At 50.4% G+C, this 17,112-nt stretch overlaps 1 protein-coding gene across 1 annotated transcript in view; it reads right to left on the bottom strand.

The window, feature by feature from the left end:
* LOC127471243 (RNA-binding protein 44-like) overlaps positions 1 to 17,112 on the bottom strand; it is a 36,482-nt gene that overhangs the window by 3,154 nt on the left and 16,216 nt on the right. The window contains exon 15 of the mRNA XM_051787988.1: positions 7,526 to 7,664. Within this exon, the coding sequence (XP_051643948.1) occupies positions 7,526 to 7,664 (139 nt within the window). The remainder of the gene's footprint in view (positions 1 to 7,525; positions 7,665 to 17,112) is intronic.

Below are 17,112 nucleotides of genomic sequence, written 5' to 3'. Positions count from 1 at the left end.
GGAGTGAAGTCCCCCCATCCCAATGGGGTGCCTTACGGTACCCTATGTCTTTTGTCCCTTTCATTTTTGCTTAGTTAAAGCCCCCCTGCTCTGGATGGGATGGCATCCCCAACACTATAGAGCGATCCCAAAGGGATCCATTCGCTGGGATTGGATAAACCAGACCAGCTGGATCCAGGCTGCTTGCAATGCCTTGTCAGACAGGATGAAGATCCCACTGGAGAGCAGCAGTGTTGATGCCCGGGGCTGAGCGCGCTCTTCCCTGCCACAGCCATGGCAAACATTTATCCCATTGCATCTCCAAATCGGCATCTGCTTCTCTCTCCCCACGAGCAGAGCCACATTATTGTATTAGCACCATGCCAGCATCATCCCACCGGGAATTCATCCCAGGCTGACGGTGAAATATCTTGTTTTCCTGCCCAGCTCTGCCCTCCTTCCCCTTGCCAGTGAGGTCCCCAGCCATACCAGGCAAAGCTGAGCTGAGCTCCAGGAGCTGCAAGGATGATCATGGTATTCCTGGTGTCCAGAGAGAGTTGTAACCCTCAGTCACAGAGTTAAAATTCTGGAGAGAAAGTTGTAGCAGGATTCTCTGCCTAAGTGGGGGTAAAGCAGCTTGAACTGTACCTTATTTGCAAAAGTTACCAGGGATGGATGGAGAAGGGCGAGGGTGAGGGAGGTTCAGGATTTACCCACGGCCATTGCTATGGGTGAGTAACTTCAATCTCTACTTAATAATTATTTTGCTTGCTTTAATAGCATTGCTTCAATAATGCTTCGGTAAATAGGGCACCGTATTCATAGTTATAATTATCTGTACTGTGTAGTAAATAATTCTGAGTAAGGTCTTTTAGTCTAATAGTTACCATCATTAATAAAATAACTCATTTATTCATAAAATATACTTGGTTTGCCAAGACAAAGTCACACATTCAATTCCACATATATAATCCTTTAAACATAAACTGCTGCCAAAGTCTGGGGCTAAGACTGGATGCAGCCACACCCTGACTCCTTTTCATTCCATTAGTCAAACTTCTGACAGCATCCACATAGAGAGATCAAAAAGTGAACCCAAAAAGTGAATAAAATGTCAGGTTTGATATATTTAAAAAGAAAGGCTGCATTTCTTTTTAAGCCAGTTGACAGTAAACGCCCACAATATAAACCCAGCAGCACAGCTAAATGCATGAACTGATACAGTAACGTGGCTGCTTCACACCCATCTGGGATGGACACCAGTGCCCCATGCTGGGAACTGCACTGCATTTACTCCTTGTGTGCCTGCAGAGGTACAAGGGGTTGGGAAGAAATTCATTGCATTGTGTTACAGTAAATAAAACACTGTTCTGGTGTCACTTTGGGGGGTTCACACCTTGCGGTGCCTCTGTCGGGGCGTCCCGGGGTGGGGGCAAACCCGGACTGGATTTCCACTGGAAAACGGAATGGGGGAAAATACGGGTGGGATTTTTGCGGAGTATGGAATGGACTTCAAAAAAAAAAAAAAAAAAAGGGTTGGACTTGATGATCTCAGAGGCCCTTTCCAACCCGGCTGATTCTATGATCCTATGACTTGCCTGTCTATCTGTCTAACCTCTTCCAGCTGGAAAAACCCAACTGCTATTAAAGTTGACAAAAGACAATGACATTATTAATGAAAGCATGTTAGACTGTTCATTACAGGCTCCTAGCCAACTCCAATTAATTGCATGGCTGCTATGCCTAAAACGACTGCCCACAGAAAGAAGGTTTGGGGGGGGGGGGGAAGGAGGTATTTTTAACTTTTTGCTGTGAGGTGCTCAATCCATTGTTTTCCTCCTCAGTTGTAAATAAAATATTGCTTAAGAAAATCCCCTTTTAGATTAGCTGTGTGTTTTTTTCTAAGCACAACCTATATTAAATTACACATCTGTATTTGCCTTTTTAGACAGCTTCTGATACAATGAAGGTTTATATCCTGTCTTCAACAATACTGTGTTTGGTTAACAGATTTAATTTTACACAAAGCATTTCTGAACAGAATACAGAACCAGCAATGCCATCACAACTCACTGCTTAGGCACCCTTCTCCTGCCCTGCTGTTCCCAGGCTGCTCTCCCTCCTGACCCCAAACCTGCAGAACCAGCCTGTGCAGTGGAGTTAAATGTCTCCAAGGACTCTCAAGGAACTGACTCCCTCCTGGCTTTCTGACCACTTTCTCTTCATCTGAAACTGCAACAGCCTCTCCTGTTTGACTGAGCTGTTCCTAAACTATTAATAATTCACACTTTAAGTCCTCTTTCTCACCCAGGATATCTCCCTATACATACATTGTATGTATAGCTTTCCATACACTGAGCTTTGTGCTCCCTGTGAACATCCACCTTTGCAATTCATACAGGCATGTAAATGGAATGAACTGTTGCACTTCATTAGAGACTCTTCATTACTGACACATCCAAACACAACTGCACTTTAAAACTCCTGGCCTTCTGTCCCAGCTTTGAGATTTAGCAACAGATCCCCAAGAGAAACCACAGCTTTGCCCGACACAACAGTGACACGCCTTTTTATACCAGTTCCTGACATCTAATATCTTGCTCTCTTTCAGCCCAAATTTAGGTAAAGGCTGAAGAAACTCAAGTTGTTTCTTGTAATAAGTGCTTCAGTTATTCTATCCTATTCCTACCAACATTAAACCCAATAGTCTCTCAAGTACAGCAAAGAAGGGAAGCTTGAGTTGCTCCCAAGAGCCCTATTCCTTCCTTCACTTCACCTCACTTGTAGGTTTTTGCTAATTCAGAAAACTCCAGCTGAATTTTGCTTTTTCTGCCAGTATGATCTCATGCCTCATGATCTTGCCATGACCTCAGACCATCCTCTGTGTTGTACTGGTACATGGTTTTTACATTGGTGTTACCTTTGACTGAGAGTTTCAGGCCCTGAACAATTTATTGACAGAGCTACAGCTTCTGTCCCAAACAACTTGTGTGAGCAAGTCACAAATTCTGGCTTTCTTTCTCTATATCTTCTAACATTCATCCCACTTTTCTCCCTTGTTGTGATTACTGAGCTGCAGTAGGATAGTACTAGGAGCAGGGCAGATTTTGCCAAACGATCCCACCACTGCAGGGAGACAGGCAGCTGGCCCTGAAAAGTACAGCCTAGCTTACTTCTCAATATTTTTCCTTACCCAATGTGAACTGCAATTAAAACTGTTTTCCTTGTCATCTTGGAAAAGGTTTGGGTTTAAAGGACGCTGTGGGGATGGGGATGAATGGGGATGGGGCCAGGCTGCTGGTGGGAAGCAGTCAAGGACTGATTAAGGGTTTGATGGCATCCAAATGCTTACACTGCTATAAATCCCAAGGAATTCCTCTGTGTTTTTACCACTGCAAACAAGACTAGAATTGGATCTGGCATTTATTCCTTGACCGCACCTGGATGCGGGCAGTGTTACACTGTGGTTCACAGGACTGACAGCTCTCTCTTCTGCCACAAGTACGAAGATATTTCCTATCCTACCCAAATTCCATGCTTCAGAAGAGAAAAACACCACAAGGTTTTCCTTTTGCTTTGTAAATTAAAAGAAAACACTGATTTCCTCCTCTGCAGGGCAAGCTCAGAGACAGGATGAAGGGGTATCCAGTGGGACCTGGCAAGCTGAAGATAAATAAGTAGATAATGAGATAATAAGGGAATGGATCAATCTGTTTTGTGTAAATAATGGACAAATAACGTGAAGGCACAGCGTGAGTGAGCCGGGAGCGGGCAGCTCCACCCCTGGCTGCAGCTGTCGGACCAGCACGCTCCCGCCGGGGAGCTCCTTCCCCGCAGGATGCCCGCGGCGAGGGGAAAGCATTCCCTGCAGATATTTAGGCATGCCGCGGGGTGGATATATTTGGGATGAGGATGCCTTGCTTGGCTGGAGTGACACCCGCAGCTGCGTCCCCCCGTCCTGCTGCGCCGACGGCGTGCACGGACCGTCAGGCAAATCCATTCCCTGGCCACGGCCAGAGCCGAGCAGGAAAAATAGCTGCAAGTCACCAGCTCCTGCTGACGCATTCGTGGGTGGGCGGCCGGCACCCGACCCCTCCAGCAGCCCCAGCTCTGCCAGCCAGCGCTCCACATCCCCAAAATAGCTGCCCCCAGGGAGACCTCAGCTAATCCCCCGGCTCAATCACCATGCCGATGAATTTGGACCTGGAATCAAAACAGCCAAGCTGGTCTTTGGGAGAATTCATCCTGCACAGCTGAGCTCCTGGCTAAAGCAGCTCGGCCACCACCATGGAGTGGAGGAGCCCCTGGCATGGAGGAGCCCCTGTTGCAGCTCCAGTCTGGCTTTTAAATCCCAAGGCAGCCACAAGCCCTGGAAAACAAAACACCAGAATGCTGAGGATCCAAGGAGCACCCGAGGCCATGCTGGAATGCTCGGCCTTTGGGGAGGAGGACAGGGAAGAACACCAGATGACCCAAGGGAAAACACCTCTCAGTGTGGAAGGACACTCCAGTCCTTCTCCCTTCCCAGGAGACACTGTTCATGGCCAGCTTCTGGAATGAATTATTAAATTAAAAATCACCTGGCATCCCATTCCCAAAGTGTGTAGCAGCTCACACGAGTTCCCCTGGTCCACAATAAAGACTTGCATATCCAGAAACATCGACCTTCCCTAAATAAGCATGGCTAAGGAAGCCAGCAGAGCTCAATGGTGTTGGACAAATCTTCCCAGAGAGCTGGTGCTTGCCCACATGGTCCAAGCCCAACCTGACCAAACACTCCTGGTGCCGAGAGACTCCTTGGTTGCATCGGAATGCTGCAGCATCAGTGAGGCCAGAGCTCAGGTAATGCCTCTGAGGGTAAGATGGGAGCAGCATCTGCAGCCAATAAACGGGACCAATGAACCACAATTACAAACTCTGCTGAGACAATTCATTTATCCAGATGTTCCCATCATGTCACCCTCAATTGAGCAGGAAATGATGGGCCTTAACAGGCTCTTTCCTGCTCAATGCTGCTGTACAGGAAATCACAGCTCCAAACCTGAAGCTGTGCAGGCCCTGGCAGAGGCAAAACCTCACAGCATTTCTCCTTGCTTCAGACAGGTTTCAAGCATCAAAATTCCTTGCTTTGGGGGAAGATACAGAAAGAACAGGCCTAGGCAAAAGGTGGGTTATTTCCATTTCTTCATCTCACACCTGGAGGAAGTCAAATCCTTCCCCTTAAGCCAGAGGGGTGACCAGCCACCTATGGCACCCCTGCCCATTCCTGCTTATTGTCCGAAAGGGGTTGGTGATTCCCACACACACTCAGGGAGCAAAGGCTGCTGAGCAAGGCAGACGACCAAACCCCATATCCTTGCAGCTTATTTACTGCAGTAGCTGAGCTATTTCTGCCTGATTTTTCCCAGAGTCCTGAGGGCACAAGAGGATCAGAGGAATGTCACCTCTTAAGTGACCCCAAGCCATGTGTTCACAGGGAGCAAATGGACTCAGGCAATCAAATTAAACACTGCAAGCTTATCAACATTTCCTCCACGAGCCTCAAGGATAACGAGTTTAGTTGAAGCTATTTAGGAGAAAAACAGCATGTTGGAGGTAACAAGCTCTTCTAAACACCTCTGCTCCCTGGGCAGTGGCTTTGCTGGGGGAGAAGATGGATTGAGCTCATCAAGCCTGCAGACAGCACTGAACCAGGACCAAAAGCAAAGTCCTGCCCCTGGGGGACACTCAGCACACCCAGTATGTATGTTTAGAATCACAGAATAGAACATAGAACCATTAAAGTTGGAAAAGACCTCTAAGATCATTGAGTCCAACCTCTGACTGAAAAATACATAAACACAGGTGTGTGTAGTTTTTAATCTGGCACAGAAGAAAGGGCCATGAAGCAGGAAATCAACCAAAATCTTGCAAAACCTCTAATTTTTGGGCAAAACAGCTCATGGCACACAGCACCACCTGCTCGCTGTTTCCAGCTGACCTCCATCCCCACTGGTGTCCCAAGAGCTCATTTCTGTCCTTTGCTTCATTTTCCCAGGGAAAGGCCATGGCCCAACAACGCTGTACAATATGGAAAGTCAGCTAAGGGTGGAAAAAGGGGTTTTATTTTCTCTTTTCAAGCCCTCATGATGACAAGTGGCCACCCCTGACTGGTCTTCACAACTTCAATCAAAACCCTCTCATCAGGAGAATGATTTACTCCATGGTAGTACAGAGAAAACTCTGCTGATTCTAAATGGGAAAGAGCTAATCCAAAGAAAGTGCTGTTTGGGTGGTTTGCAATAAAAATAAACTGAAAGAAATTCCCCCCAAATCAAACATGCTTCCCATAAACAACATCCCTGCTCTCCCTGATGGGGCTGCACTGAGCAGGGTTCCCTTATCACCCTCATTATCCCCCAAAGATGCTCCACTAGGGAAGCTGCATCTCTGCTTCTCCCAAGTCATAAATCACCACTGACTCCCTGACACTGATTACAAACAGGAGGCTTAGCAGAGGACTGCCATGCCATATCCAGCCTCTCCCTCTAGTTGCTTAGAAAAATCAACACACAACTCCTGGAAGCAGGGGGTGAGCCAGCAGGTCCAGTGGGACAGCCTGGGATTTTCTCACAGAAAGGGTCTGAGGGCCTCTCAGTGGGTTATGGGGTTTTCAAGCTGAGTTTTGGACTGCCTGGAGAACCAGAGTGCTGAGAAAAAAATTAAAAATCTCATGGAAAATATGTCCATCAAGCTGTGAGTCACCAGAAGCTGTGACAGGGGTCCCAATCTGCTGCTTTATTAACCCACTGATTCCCAGACAGTTGTAGTCTTCTCTGACTGAAGCTCCATTGCTGAGCCACGTGGTTGAGCACAACCACCATCCTGACTTCCAGACACTGCTCAGGTTCGGCTCCCTGAAAGCCTTCTTTAACCATGGAATGGCTGAGCTTGGAGACAACCTCTGGAGACCCATCTCCCCTTGTCCAAACCCCCCTGCTCAAGCAGGGCCACCTACAGCTGGTTGCTCATGACAATGTCCAGCTGCTTTTTTAGTATCTCCAAGGATGGAGATTCCACATCCTCCCTGGGCGATCAGTGCCACTGCCTGGCCACCCTCACAGAGAAACAGCATTTCCTGGTGTTCAGAGGGAACCTCCCATGCCTCAGTTTGTGCCCATTCCCTTCTTTGCCACAAGGACACGTTTCTGGCTCATGCTCAGCCTGGTGCCCACCAGGACCCCCAGGTCCTTTTCTGCCACGCTGGTTTCTATCTGGGCAGCCTATTTGTGGGGATCTTACAGGAGATGGTGCCAAAAGCCTCACTGAAGTCTGGGCAGACAATGTCCAGTGCTCTCCCCTCCAAGCTCACCTTGTGGCCCCACAGGATGGAGAAGCCCCAGCAGGGGCTGGACCCAGGAGGGGTGGAGCCAGGGCAGCCCCAGCAGCAGAGTGAAACAGCACGTTGTTCATCCCCTGCCAGGAAATAAAACCCCAAACCCAAAGGCAGGTGCAGGTGGTCTCGGGGTGCCAGGACCAGAGGGACGAGCAGAGAGGCCTCACTTACCCCACAGTTTCATCCCAGTCGCACCAGAGCCGCTGGCCAATGCCCTCCATGCTGAGCTGGAACTGCTTCAGGCAGTAGTGCCGGATCATCCAGCCGTAGTCCGGCTCCTGGCACGCCGTCGCCGCGATGAAGTGCTGGGCTGGAAGACAGGCCAGGGGCAGGTGGGGTCAGGCTCTGCTGTGGTGGGTCATGGCACAATCATGGCCCCCAGCCCCCTGCAGAGGGCACCCACCACAGCAGAGCTGAGACCAAAGCAACCCCCGCTCTCAACCAGCTGCTCCAAAACCACCTTGAGGTTGATTTCCCTCCTCACACCCTGGGACCCTGCAGCACCAGCCTCCATTCCCCTCCCCAGTGCCTGATGCTGATAAATCCATTATTCAAGACATGCCAGGTAAGTCAGAAGTAAGGACACGGATTCATTCTCTGCTGATGGCTCAGCACACGCCTTTGGACTTTAAATGCCCAGGTTTTTGGTTTACAAAACGAGTAAGGGCCTTGGGGAAGGTGGGGAATAACCCCATGGCTCCCAGTCAGATCCCCCTGCTGGAGCAAAGCACCTGCACAGGGCCACGTTTGGGAACAAATGTCCACCTGTGATGGAGCACAAGGTCTGGCACAGGGAAATTCATCCCTGGTGCACAGCGCTGATTTAATCCATGTCTGGGAACGTGTCCCTGCCACATGGTGCCTTCTGGTTTGGGAGCAGGGAAGGAAAGGATGCTGCCTACAGGCTCGAGCACAATCAGTGAGTGCCATGTTGCTAGTGGGGGGAAAGGGAAAGGGACAGTGATGCTGAAACAAACCTTCGAAAGAATGATTTACTGAGCCTGGCTATAAATAATACCTTTCCCTTGGTTTCAGAGAGCCAGCTCATGCCTTTTCAGCTCCTGGAGTACACTACAGGCAGGCATCACATACCAGCTCTATTTTTTGCCACGTGTGAATAACTCTGTGCTTTATTTTTATCTTATTTTTTTTAACACAACAGAATTTAGCTGCTTTTATTTAGCAGCCAAGGGACATCACCACGGGACATCATCCCTCTGCAGCCTCTGAAATGCTCAGAGCACAAAGGTACCAGCATCCTATGGCAACGGGTGGGAACTCAGGGAATTTGGGTGATGTTTCTGGTTGGCTGCAGGGCTCCCACACTGCCTCCCACCACCAATTGTGAGTAAATGAGCCAAGAGAAGTTAAGGAGTGTTAAACCCTCACTATTGCAATAATAAAAAATTGAGTTTATCAAAATCTAAAGCTCTCTCCAGCTGATACCAGCCAGGGGCTCACCTAACAGCACCTCAGCCAGAGATAAGCCCTGTTCAGAAATGGGAGGGTTTGAGATGCTGAAGCAAAGCACGGAAGGAGGAGGAGAAGGTGGAGGAGGAATGGTACAATAATTTTATGTGAGGCCTGGACTGCAAATCTCAGTCTGGGCAGGCTCAAGGATGATTGATGGCTGGGAGGCTTCTCCCCCCTTCCCATCCCTCGGTTGAGCGAGCACCAGCATCCGAGGGAGGCTCAGGTGCCACTCCAAGGGGTCACCCCTCGGTGAGGTCTGTGCACTGGACTGTAAAGGACAAGGGCCCTGTAAATATTATGCCCATCACACGTCTGGACAAGCAGCTGCAGAGAAAATGCCTCCAGGGATCACGTCAAGTGCAGAGCAGGAGAGCAAGAGGGAGGAAGGGAGAGCAGGGGAGGAGAACAGACCAAAAGGCAGATGGATGAGGGGCCGAGGGGGTTGAGGAGCGAAGGAGGAAACAGAGCCAGGAAGAAATGAGTGAGACATGCAAAGCACAGGGAGAAATTGAGGAAGACAAAGCCACTTTAGGGAATTCAACAGTGATGCGGCACAGGGAGAAAGAAAAGTAGGAGTTAACCGAGCACAGCCAGGCTGCACTTCACCTGGCTTTGCTCCTCCCCACTCTCAGCATGGGAGAGCCCAGAGACAAGTCCTTTGCACCACAACTATCCTTCGGGATGCCCAAATGTTTCCTGACAACCACACAGCTGCTTGGAGGAAAACACCTTAAGAGGCAGCTCCGCCTTGGGTGGAGAGAGGAGAAACACTGAATAAACCATGGGGATGAAGCAATTGAGACCCACGAAGTGGCTGCAAGGAGCTGCAAGCCACATACAGCTGGTAGTCAGCAGGAAAACCAGACCCATCAGCCAGTGACCAAGACCCTTCACATGGACATTTGGTTTTTACCACGGTGAAGGGCTCTTTTGTCTTACACATCAGAAGCAAACAGAATCCAAGAGGAGCGAGGCCCAACAGAGCCCACTGTGTAAGTGCTGCCAGGATGGAGCCGGACACAGCAAGGCAAAAAAGCCCTTTTGTTTTCAGCTGACTAGGGAGAACCGACTTGAGCTGTAATTACACATTTTAAGGTCGAGGTGAGGAGAAGCTCCTGCCGTGTTTCCACATGGTCCCTACCTAAACCCCCAGATCCCTGCTGCTTTACAGATTTCCCCCAAACCTGTGTCAGGCTGGGATGGGCTCAGGGTTTGTAACAGCAGGGGAAAAAAAAAAGGCAGGGAGAGAGTTTTTTTATCTCCTGGCTCTCATTCCAGAAGGCTTTCCTTCTGCCCTCAGCCCTGTTGATGGAGATGGGGTAAGTCAGCTGCAGTGAGCTGTAAATAACCGAGCTCCGGAGCGGTCACGTCTCTGTACTTAGCAGCATCCATTTGTGAAGGCCACAAGGAGCTGCTGAATAAATGAGCTCCAAAACACAACTATACCAAGGCTGAGCCTCCAAAGAGCTCCCCTCTCACAGGCCCCCTCACTCCCATTCCCTCAGGAAAAATAGCATCGGGAGCTGTGGGAACACAGTGGTCCTCTGGGAGCATCCCACTGGAGCCATGCAGTACCTCCAAAGCTCTGCTTGGTCTTTAGGTGCCACCTCAACATTGAGAATCACAGAATCCCAAAATAGTTTGAGTTGGAAGGGACCTTAAAGCTCATCTCATTCCACTCCCCTGCCATGGGCAGGGACACCTGCCACTAGACCAGGTTGCTCCAAGCCCTGTCCAAACTGGCCTTGAACACTTCCAGAGATGGGGCAGCCACAGCTTCTCTGGGCAACCTGTGCCAGGGCCTCCCCACCCTCACAGCCAGGAATTTCTTCCTAATATCCAATCTAACCCTGCCCTCTGTCAGTGTGAAACCCTTCTCCCTTCTCATATCACTGGAACTGTTGATGAACAACCTTCCCTGCAGAGAGAATCCCTGATTGCCTGCTAAAAGATGTAAGCTTAAGGATCCTTCATTTGCCTCCTCACAGGAAACATCTGGAGAGCAGCAGTGGGGAGGTGATTGGAGGGACAGCTCTTGCAGGCATCCCAGATCCTCCTGATTGCCCTGGGATTGATGACCTGGAGAGTTCCAGCAAGCATCTACCACGATTCTTGAGAGTTAGCTGCAAAAAACCTGCCACACATTTATTTCTGCAGAAAAGTAGTGTTGGTCCTGAACTTTAACCAAAATTTCAGGAAAACAACGAGACTTTCTGGGTCACCCCTCCAGAAACAGCTCAGTGGGTACCACCCACTCCTCCTGCCACCATTGTGAGCCCACACACTTGTCACCGTGACGGTTCGCCAGCAGAAATCTCTGAGCTTTCTCCACAGGGAAAGTTTTGCATTTTACATGTGTCCCCTCTGCACAATTCCTTGGTCTCTGGCCACATTCTCCTCAGTTTTCCAGGAATTCTTGGTCTTGTCTTGCTGGAACGTGTAACTAACCCCATGGGGAAGTAGATGCAGGGAGGACCACGGAGCCCAAGAACAGATTTGAGCATTTCAAACTGGTATAGCACGGGATGTTCCCAGTTCCCAGGCATTTTTGCAAGCCTTGCCACTCCAGCTCTCTGCCATTCGACCTGTGGATGCTGCCCAAGGCGTGTGTGCACTGGGAGACTCTGGGGCAGCAAGTCTCAAGTAAGGCAGTTTCATTTTTGGGGAGATCCCACCAAGGTGGACTCAAAACCACTCCAACTCTCACCTCTCATGAGGGGCTGTATAAAATTAACTCAGGGAGTGAACTGGGTGGGACTCCACCACCTCCAAGAATCCCAGAGCACTGAATGGATCCAGTTGCTGGATCCACAGTGGTGACTATCTTATTTTGGGAGGAAACTGCTTTGCTTCATAGCAAAGAGAAGGAACTAGCCATGTGTTCATCAAAGAGCTTGGAAGTCTCATTAAACCCCAAAGATGGCAGAGAACTGCAAAGTGACACTCACAGGAGGGCTGGCAACGAACAAGGCACATGTAGCACCAGCAAAGCTCTGGGTTCTAAGAACAAACACCTCAGTATCTTCCTCTGGGCTTCTCCCAGATGCTGTAACCCCCACTGTGAAATGAACCCACCCGAGACAAAAACAGTCTGTTTTCCCCTCCTTTTCAGGGTGGTGGCTTTGCTGTTTGATTGAAAACAACCCTTGTGGTTTGGACTCAATTGCAGAATAAAACCCAGCAAGAGCTGGGTATCTGGTGTTTGTTCACTGAGCGTGATCCGAGCCCTGCACTCAGCACAGCCCCATCCAGTGGGATGAATCCTGCCTCAGCAGGTACGAACCTGTGAGATTAAACCAGGTACAGCCTAACCAGACAGACGTACTCCATGCTGCCAACCTGTCTACTCACCAGCTGAGAAGGAGGTGGTCTCTTGGGGCTAACCCCAAACCTGATTTTGTCCCCCTTTCTCATGGCCAACAACCCCCAGACTCACAGCTGTCCCTTCCAGGCCACTCATCCTGGTTACAAAAACCTCCAGTGGGGATCACAGCTCCATATCCCTGCTGGAGGTACCACATGGCTCTAGTAGAGCAGATTTTCAGCAGGGAGATTTTGCAGGCACAGCCCTGAGAAACCCTGAAAGCACATGTTCATTCCCTCAGGCCGCCTCATTTTCCTTTCCAATCCTTCTCTTGGTGTTGGGACCCCCATTTACTCACAGACCAGTTGGGCTGGTCCTCAGCAAGTGCATTTCTCAGCATCTTCCCTTTCACTCAGCAGAACCAAAAAAAAAAAAAAGATGGAAAAATTGGCCCTTCCAGTATCTGCAGACCCTTGGGAAGGGTCTGATTCCCTCTGCTTAAAAATACACCTCCCTCCAGGGCTGCATCGGGCAGCCGCCAGCTCAGCAGAGCCTTCAGAGCTTGCAAACACTCCCTTGGTTCACCAGGAAAAACTAAGCTGGTGCTTAGCAAAGCTGTGTCCCACTTTGGCTGGAGCTGGGGGACAGAAAACTGCAGATGCTGGGAGTTGGGAAGGGCAGGGTGGCCGGCTCAAGGCCATGTGTTCCTCTTTGAGAAAGGAGGGAGCCATCTGCTCACACCTCCTCTTGCTGACAGCCCAGGATGTGCCCCCACAGTCAAACGAAACCTCTGAGCCCTGACAAGGCTATTTCTGTCCTGGTTTTACATGAGGAATGTATTTTTAAAGCCTCTCCTCCCTGGCTGAGTCAGACTGGGGGCACTGGCCCCCACCCCGAGCTGCTGGGATCTGGCAGAGACTCTGGGGGCTGTCAGGGCTGTGCAGCAGCTTGGGAATGGAGATGGACGGAGGGGCCCAAACCCTGTAGGTGTTTGTGGGGGAGGGAGAGACTTGCACAGAATCATCCCATCCCAAACCTGCTCAGGGATGCTTCTGAAGTATCCTAAGGTGCCAAAACCAGGCAGACTCTGCCTCCCCTGCCCACTTCACTCCTGTTCACTGAGTGAACAAGACAGTTGTGGCACTGTCCCTTAATCCTCAGGATTTTCTCTCCCAGCATAACCACTCAGGACGTAAACCAAGAGGGAACTCATGGGATTTTTGGGTTTTCATGTGCTGAAAGGGAGTGGGGATTTTTCAACACGCTGCTGAGTCACGGCACAGTGAGGATTTCAGCGGCAGAGCAGATGCTGGGAGGTGGGGGGAGATCTGCCTGTCTTCCAGGACCTGGGAAGGCTGATCCCAGGATGTCTCGGACACGCTGCCACTGCCCTCTTCGGAGAAGAGAAGGAGCAGTCCCCTCTCCCTGCCTGCCCCTCTGCTCCAGGGGGTGCAGATGGAGCAGCAGAAGGAAACTACTCAGCTACTTCTTAAACAAAGCAGTCTGTAAGCACGGCCTGGACACAGTTACAAAGCCCAGCTGGAGCTCCCCTTTAGCTCTGCAGATGGAGGGTTCACCCCAAATTCTGCCTGTCCAACAGCCTCACTGCCATGAAGCCATACAAAAGCTTTCAGAGCACTCAAGGACTCGGGAAACTTGGACGGGGGAGAAGTCACTCAGGCTCAGAGGGGGGAAAAAAGCCTCACAGCAGGGAAAAATTGCCAAATGAAAAGGCAGGGCTAGGAAAGCTCAATGGTAGGAAAACGGATATTCCCCCTGGAAAACACACATGGGGCTGTGGCTGTGCTGCTCTGGGGAGCGAGCTGCAGACACTGCAGCCCCAGGGAAGAGCATGGTCATGGGCCTCTCCCTGGCTCCCAAGGACACAGGATCATAGAATGTTTCAGCTGGAAAGGCCCTGTAAGACCAGCAAGTCCCACCCTGAACCCAGCACTGCCAAGCCCACCATTAAACCATGTCCCCAAGCACTACATTCACACGGCTTTTAAGTGCCTCCAGGGATGGGGAAGCCACCACTGCCCTGGGCAGCCCTTTGAGTAAAGAAATTTTTCCTAATATCCAATTTAAATCTCCTCTGACAAGACTTGATGATGCTTCCTCTTGTTCTATGGCTTGCTCCCTGGGAGAGGAGCCTGACCCCCACCTGCCAAGGAGTTGCAGAGTGAAGAAGGTGCCCCCTGAGCCTCCTTTGCTCCAGGCTGAGCCCCCCCAGATCCGTCAGCTGCTCCCGGTGCTCCAGACCCTTCCTCAGCTCCATTCCCTTCTCTGGACACACTCCAGCTCCTCGATGCCTTTCTTGTCCTAAGGGGCCCAAAGCTGAACACAGAATTTGAGATGTGGTCTCAGCAGTGCCCAGCACAGGGGGACAATCACTTCCCTGGTCCTGCTGGCCACACTATTCCTGATACAGGCCAAGTGCCATTGGCTTTCTGCCCCCCTGGGCACACTGATGGCTCATGTTCAGTTGCTGTCACTCAGCACCCCCAGATCCTTTTCCTCTGCGCCACTTTCCAGCCACTCTGCCCCAACCCTGGAGCTGCCGGGGGTTGTTGTGACCAAGTACAACCCAAAGTCTCTGTGCTGCATCTTTCTCCATCTGGGCCTGCTCACAAAACAGCCTCCCCTGACACCAAATAAACACTTGCTGACCAATCCCATTAAATCCCAGCAAAATGAGATCTCTGTGCCAAGTACAGACCGTGGCAGGAGGGGCCATGGTTTAAGTGCTGTGCCAGGGGTGTAAGAAGAGGTGAGGGGCAGTGTAAAACCCTGCTGGCCTGGGAGACAGCAGACACCAGAATGCAGAATTGGCACAGAAAGTCACTTCCCAGTCAGTCAGGCTGGGGACAGTCCCCTGCCAGGGACCTGGCCATGTGGAAAGCTCGGGCTGCAGATGCCCTCCAAAGGGGCCAAAGCCTTCCACATCCTAGGGAATGGAGCACAAGACGTGGTGGGTCAGAGGAGCACGCTGGGGCCCATCCCCAGAAGTCCCATTTCTGATGGACAGGGCTTAGACGAGCGCAGGAGCAGAGTCAGCAAGGGCTGTGCTTCACCAAAGCCAGGTTGGATGCTCCAGAAACACTCTGGGGGATAAACATCCCCGGGCATGAAGACTTACTTACAGTAAAAGGCAGTAACGGGAGAAGGTCAAGCGGAAACAAGCGGATCCCAAACAGCCGTCAGCTCCGGCTCAGCACGCCGGCTGCCGGACACGGCTCCCAGCACAGGCACCAGCACAGGGACCTTTGGCTTCACCCCTATTTTTTTGGCAGCCTGATGATCTTTTGATAAGACACCCGAGCCTGTGACCTGCTCTGAAGCAATACAGGGCACCAGGTTTCACCACAGCACGTCCCATCCGAGCGCTGCGATTGCTCTCCCCCACCATGGTGAGGGGCAACGGGAGCAGCTCCAGTCCCTCTCCCTGGACCCAGCACTTGGACCCTGACACCCATCCCAGCTCTGTGGCCCCACAGGGTGACAGCTCTTCAAGGGAGGCAAACAATCTGGGAGACTGAAATGAAAACCACCCTGGCCTTCATCCTGCCCACACAGGGTTTCACCTCTGCTGATGACACTGCCCAGCTCCTGCCTGGTCCCCAGTATCCATGGGTGACCCATGCACCCTGTCCCCTGAACTCACAGCCCGACCCAAGCGGGAAGCCCAATCCCTAGTTAACAAAAATATCATCAAATCCACTGGTTGCAAGGGTCTCATCAGCTTAACATGGCACTTGCTTACAAAAATTATAAAATTAGGAGAAACGCCCTCAAACAGACATTGCTTCCAGGCAGCTGGCTCCTACCACTTCAACTAAAAATTCCCTGGCAATTATTTTTAGGGAGCTTATTGCGTGCCCTCTTGGAATAGCTATAAAACGACAGCAAAAACTCAAACACCCCCATCCTGGCAAAAAGTAAATGCCTACAGATCATCAAAGTACCATCTCGATGGATAAATCATTTCCTTCCTTCACAGGCTCAACAGGATGCCAAATTGAAAACCTCTGAGATCCTTTTGGGTTTCATGATTATGTTCAGCTGTATGCAAAATACCTCATTAGTGCTGGCTGGGAAAAAAAAAAAGGCTACCTCTTTATCTTGCTTTGTGTAATAAAATGAAACAAATCAGAATTCCAGGAGCAGGGATGAAGTTCTCCTTTCCTACACCGAGTTAAAAAATCAGATTAAAGGCCTTTAGGTTCTGAGTGTTCACCTGTATTAGCATGAGTTACAGAATGTCCTTGTTATCCATTAGAGGCTGCCAAGCACCTTTCCAGAAACACATCCCTAGACTTGATTCTGCAGAGGGCAGAATGGCAAATACTTTTATTTCCCCCCCCCCCAATTAATTCAGTAAGCAAAATAAAATCAAAACTAGCCGAAAAGGGAGGAAAGAGAAATGAATTCCAAACCCTGCCATGCTGAAATCCAATTGCTGCCTGATTGCAAACCAGGGGAGGGAAAAATCTGTCATGAGCTGTTAGTTACAAAGATAATTATATCCTTAATGAATAGCGGGGTCTTTTGGAAAATAATTCTCCCTGACTGAATTAATGGAGGAAAAACACAGGTTTTAGACACGTGCTGGCAATGTGTGCACAGCCCTGACTTCACTGGCTTCACCCACTCCGAGTTCAAACGATCTCTGCCTGTGACCACTGCCAAAACCTGCTCCCAGAAGGAGGGTGAAAGAAACCAGGGATTCCACAGGAATTCTGTGCATCCCTCTTTTGCAAACAGCCCACAAGGTTGGCAGCAAGCAACCAGGGGCTGAAGGGATGCCAGCCCTGAGAACAAGCCACCTCTCTCCGGCCTACCAGGGGAGGACTGTGGTTTCCAGCTTGGCCATCCCAACACCTTAACCCAGCTTAGACCCGGGCTTTAGAGCTATTTTTAGAACATCAACAAAGCTTGGGACGCCACAGGAGGCCAGATGTCAGTCAGCTCTGTCTCAAAC

This window comes from Manacus candei, unplaced genomic scaffold, assembly GCF_025592945.1.
Source record: "Manacus candei isolate 608988 ecotype Guabito, Panama unplaced genomic scaffold, ASM2559294v1 h1tg000023l, whole genome shotgun sequence".
Taxonomy (NCBI): Eukaryota; Metazoa; Chordata; class Aves; order Passeriformes; family Pipridae; genus Manacus; species Manacus candei.
This window is presented reverse-complemented; position numbering and strand designations above follow the sequence as displayed.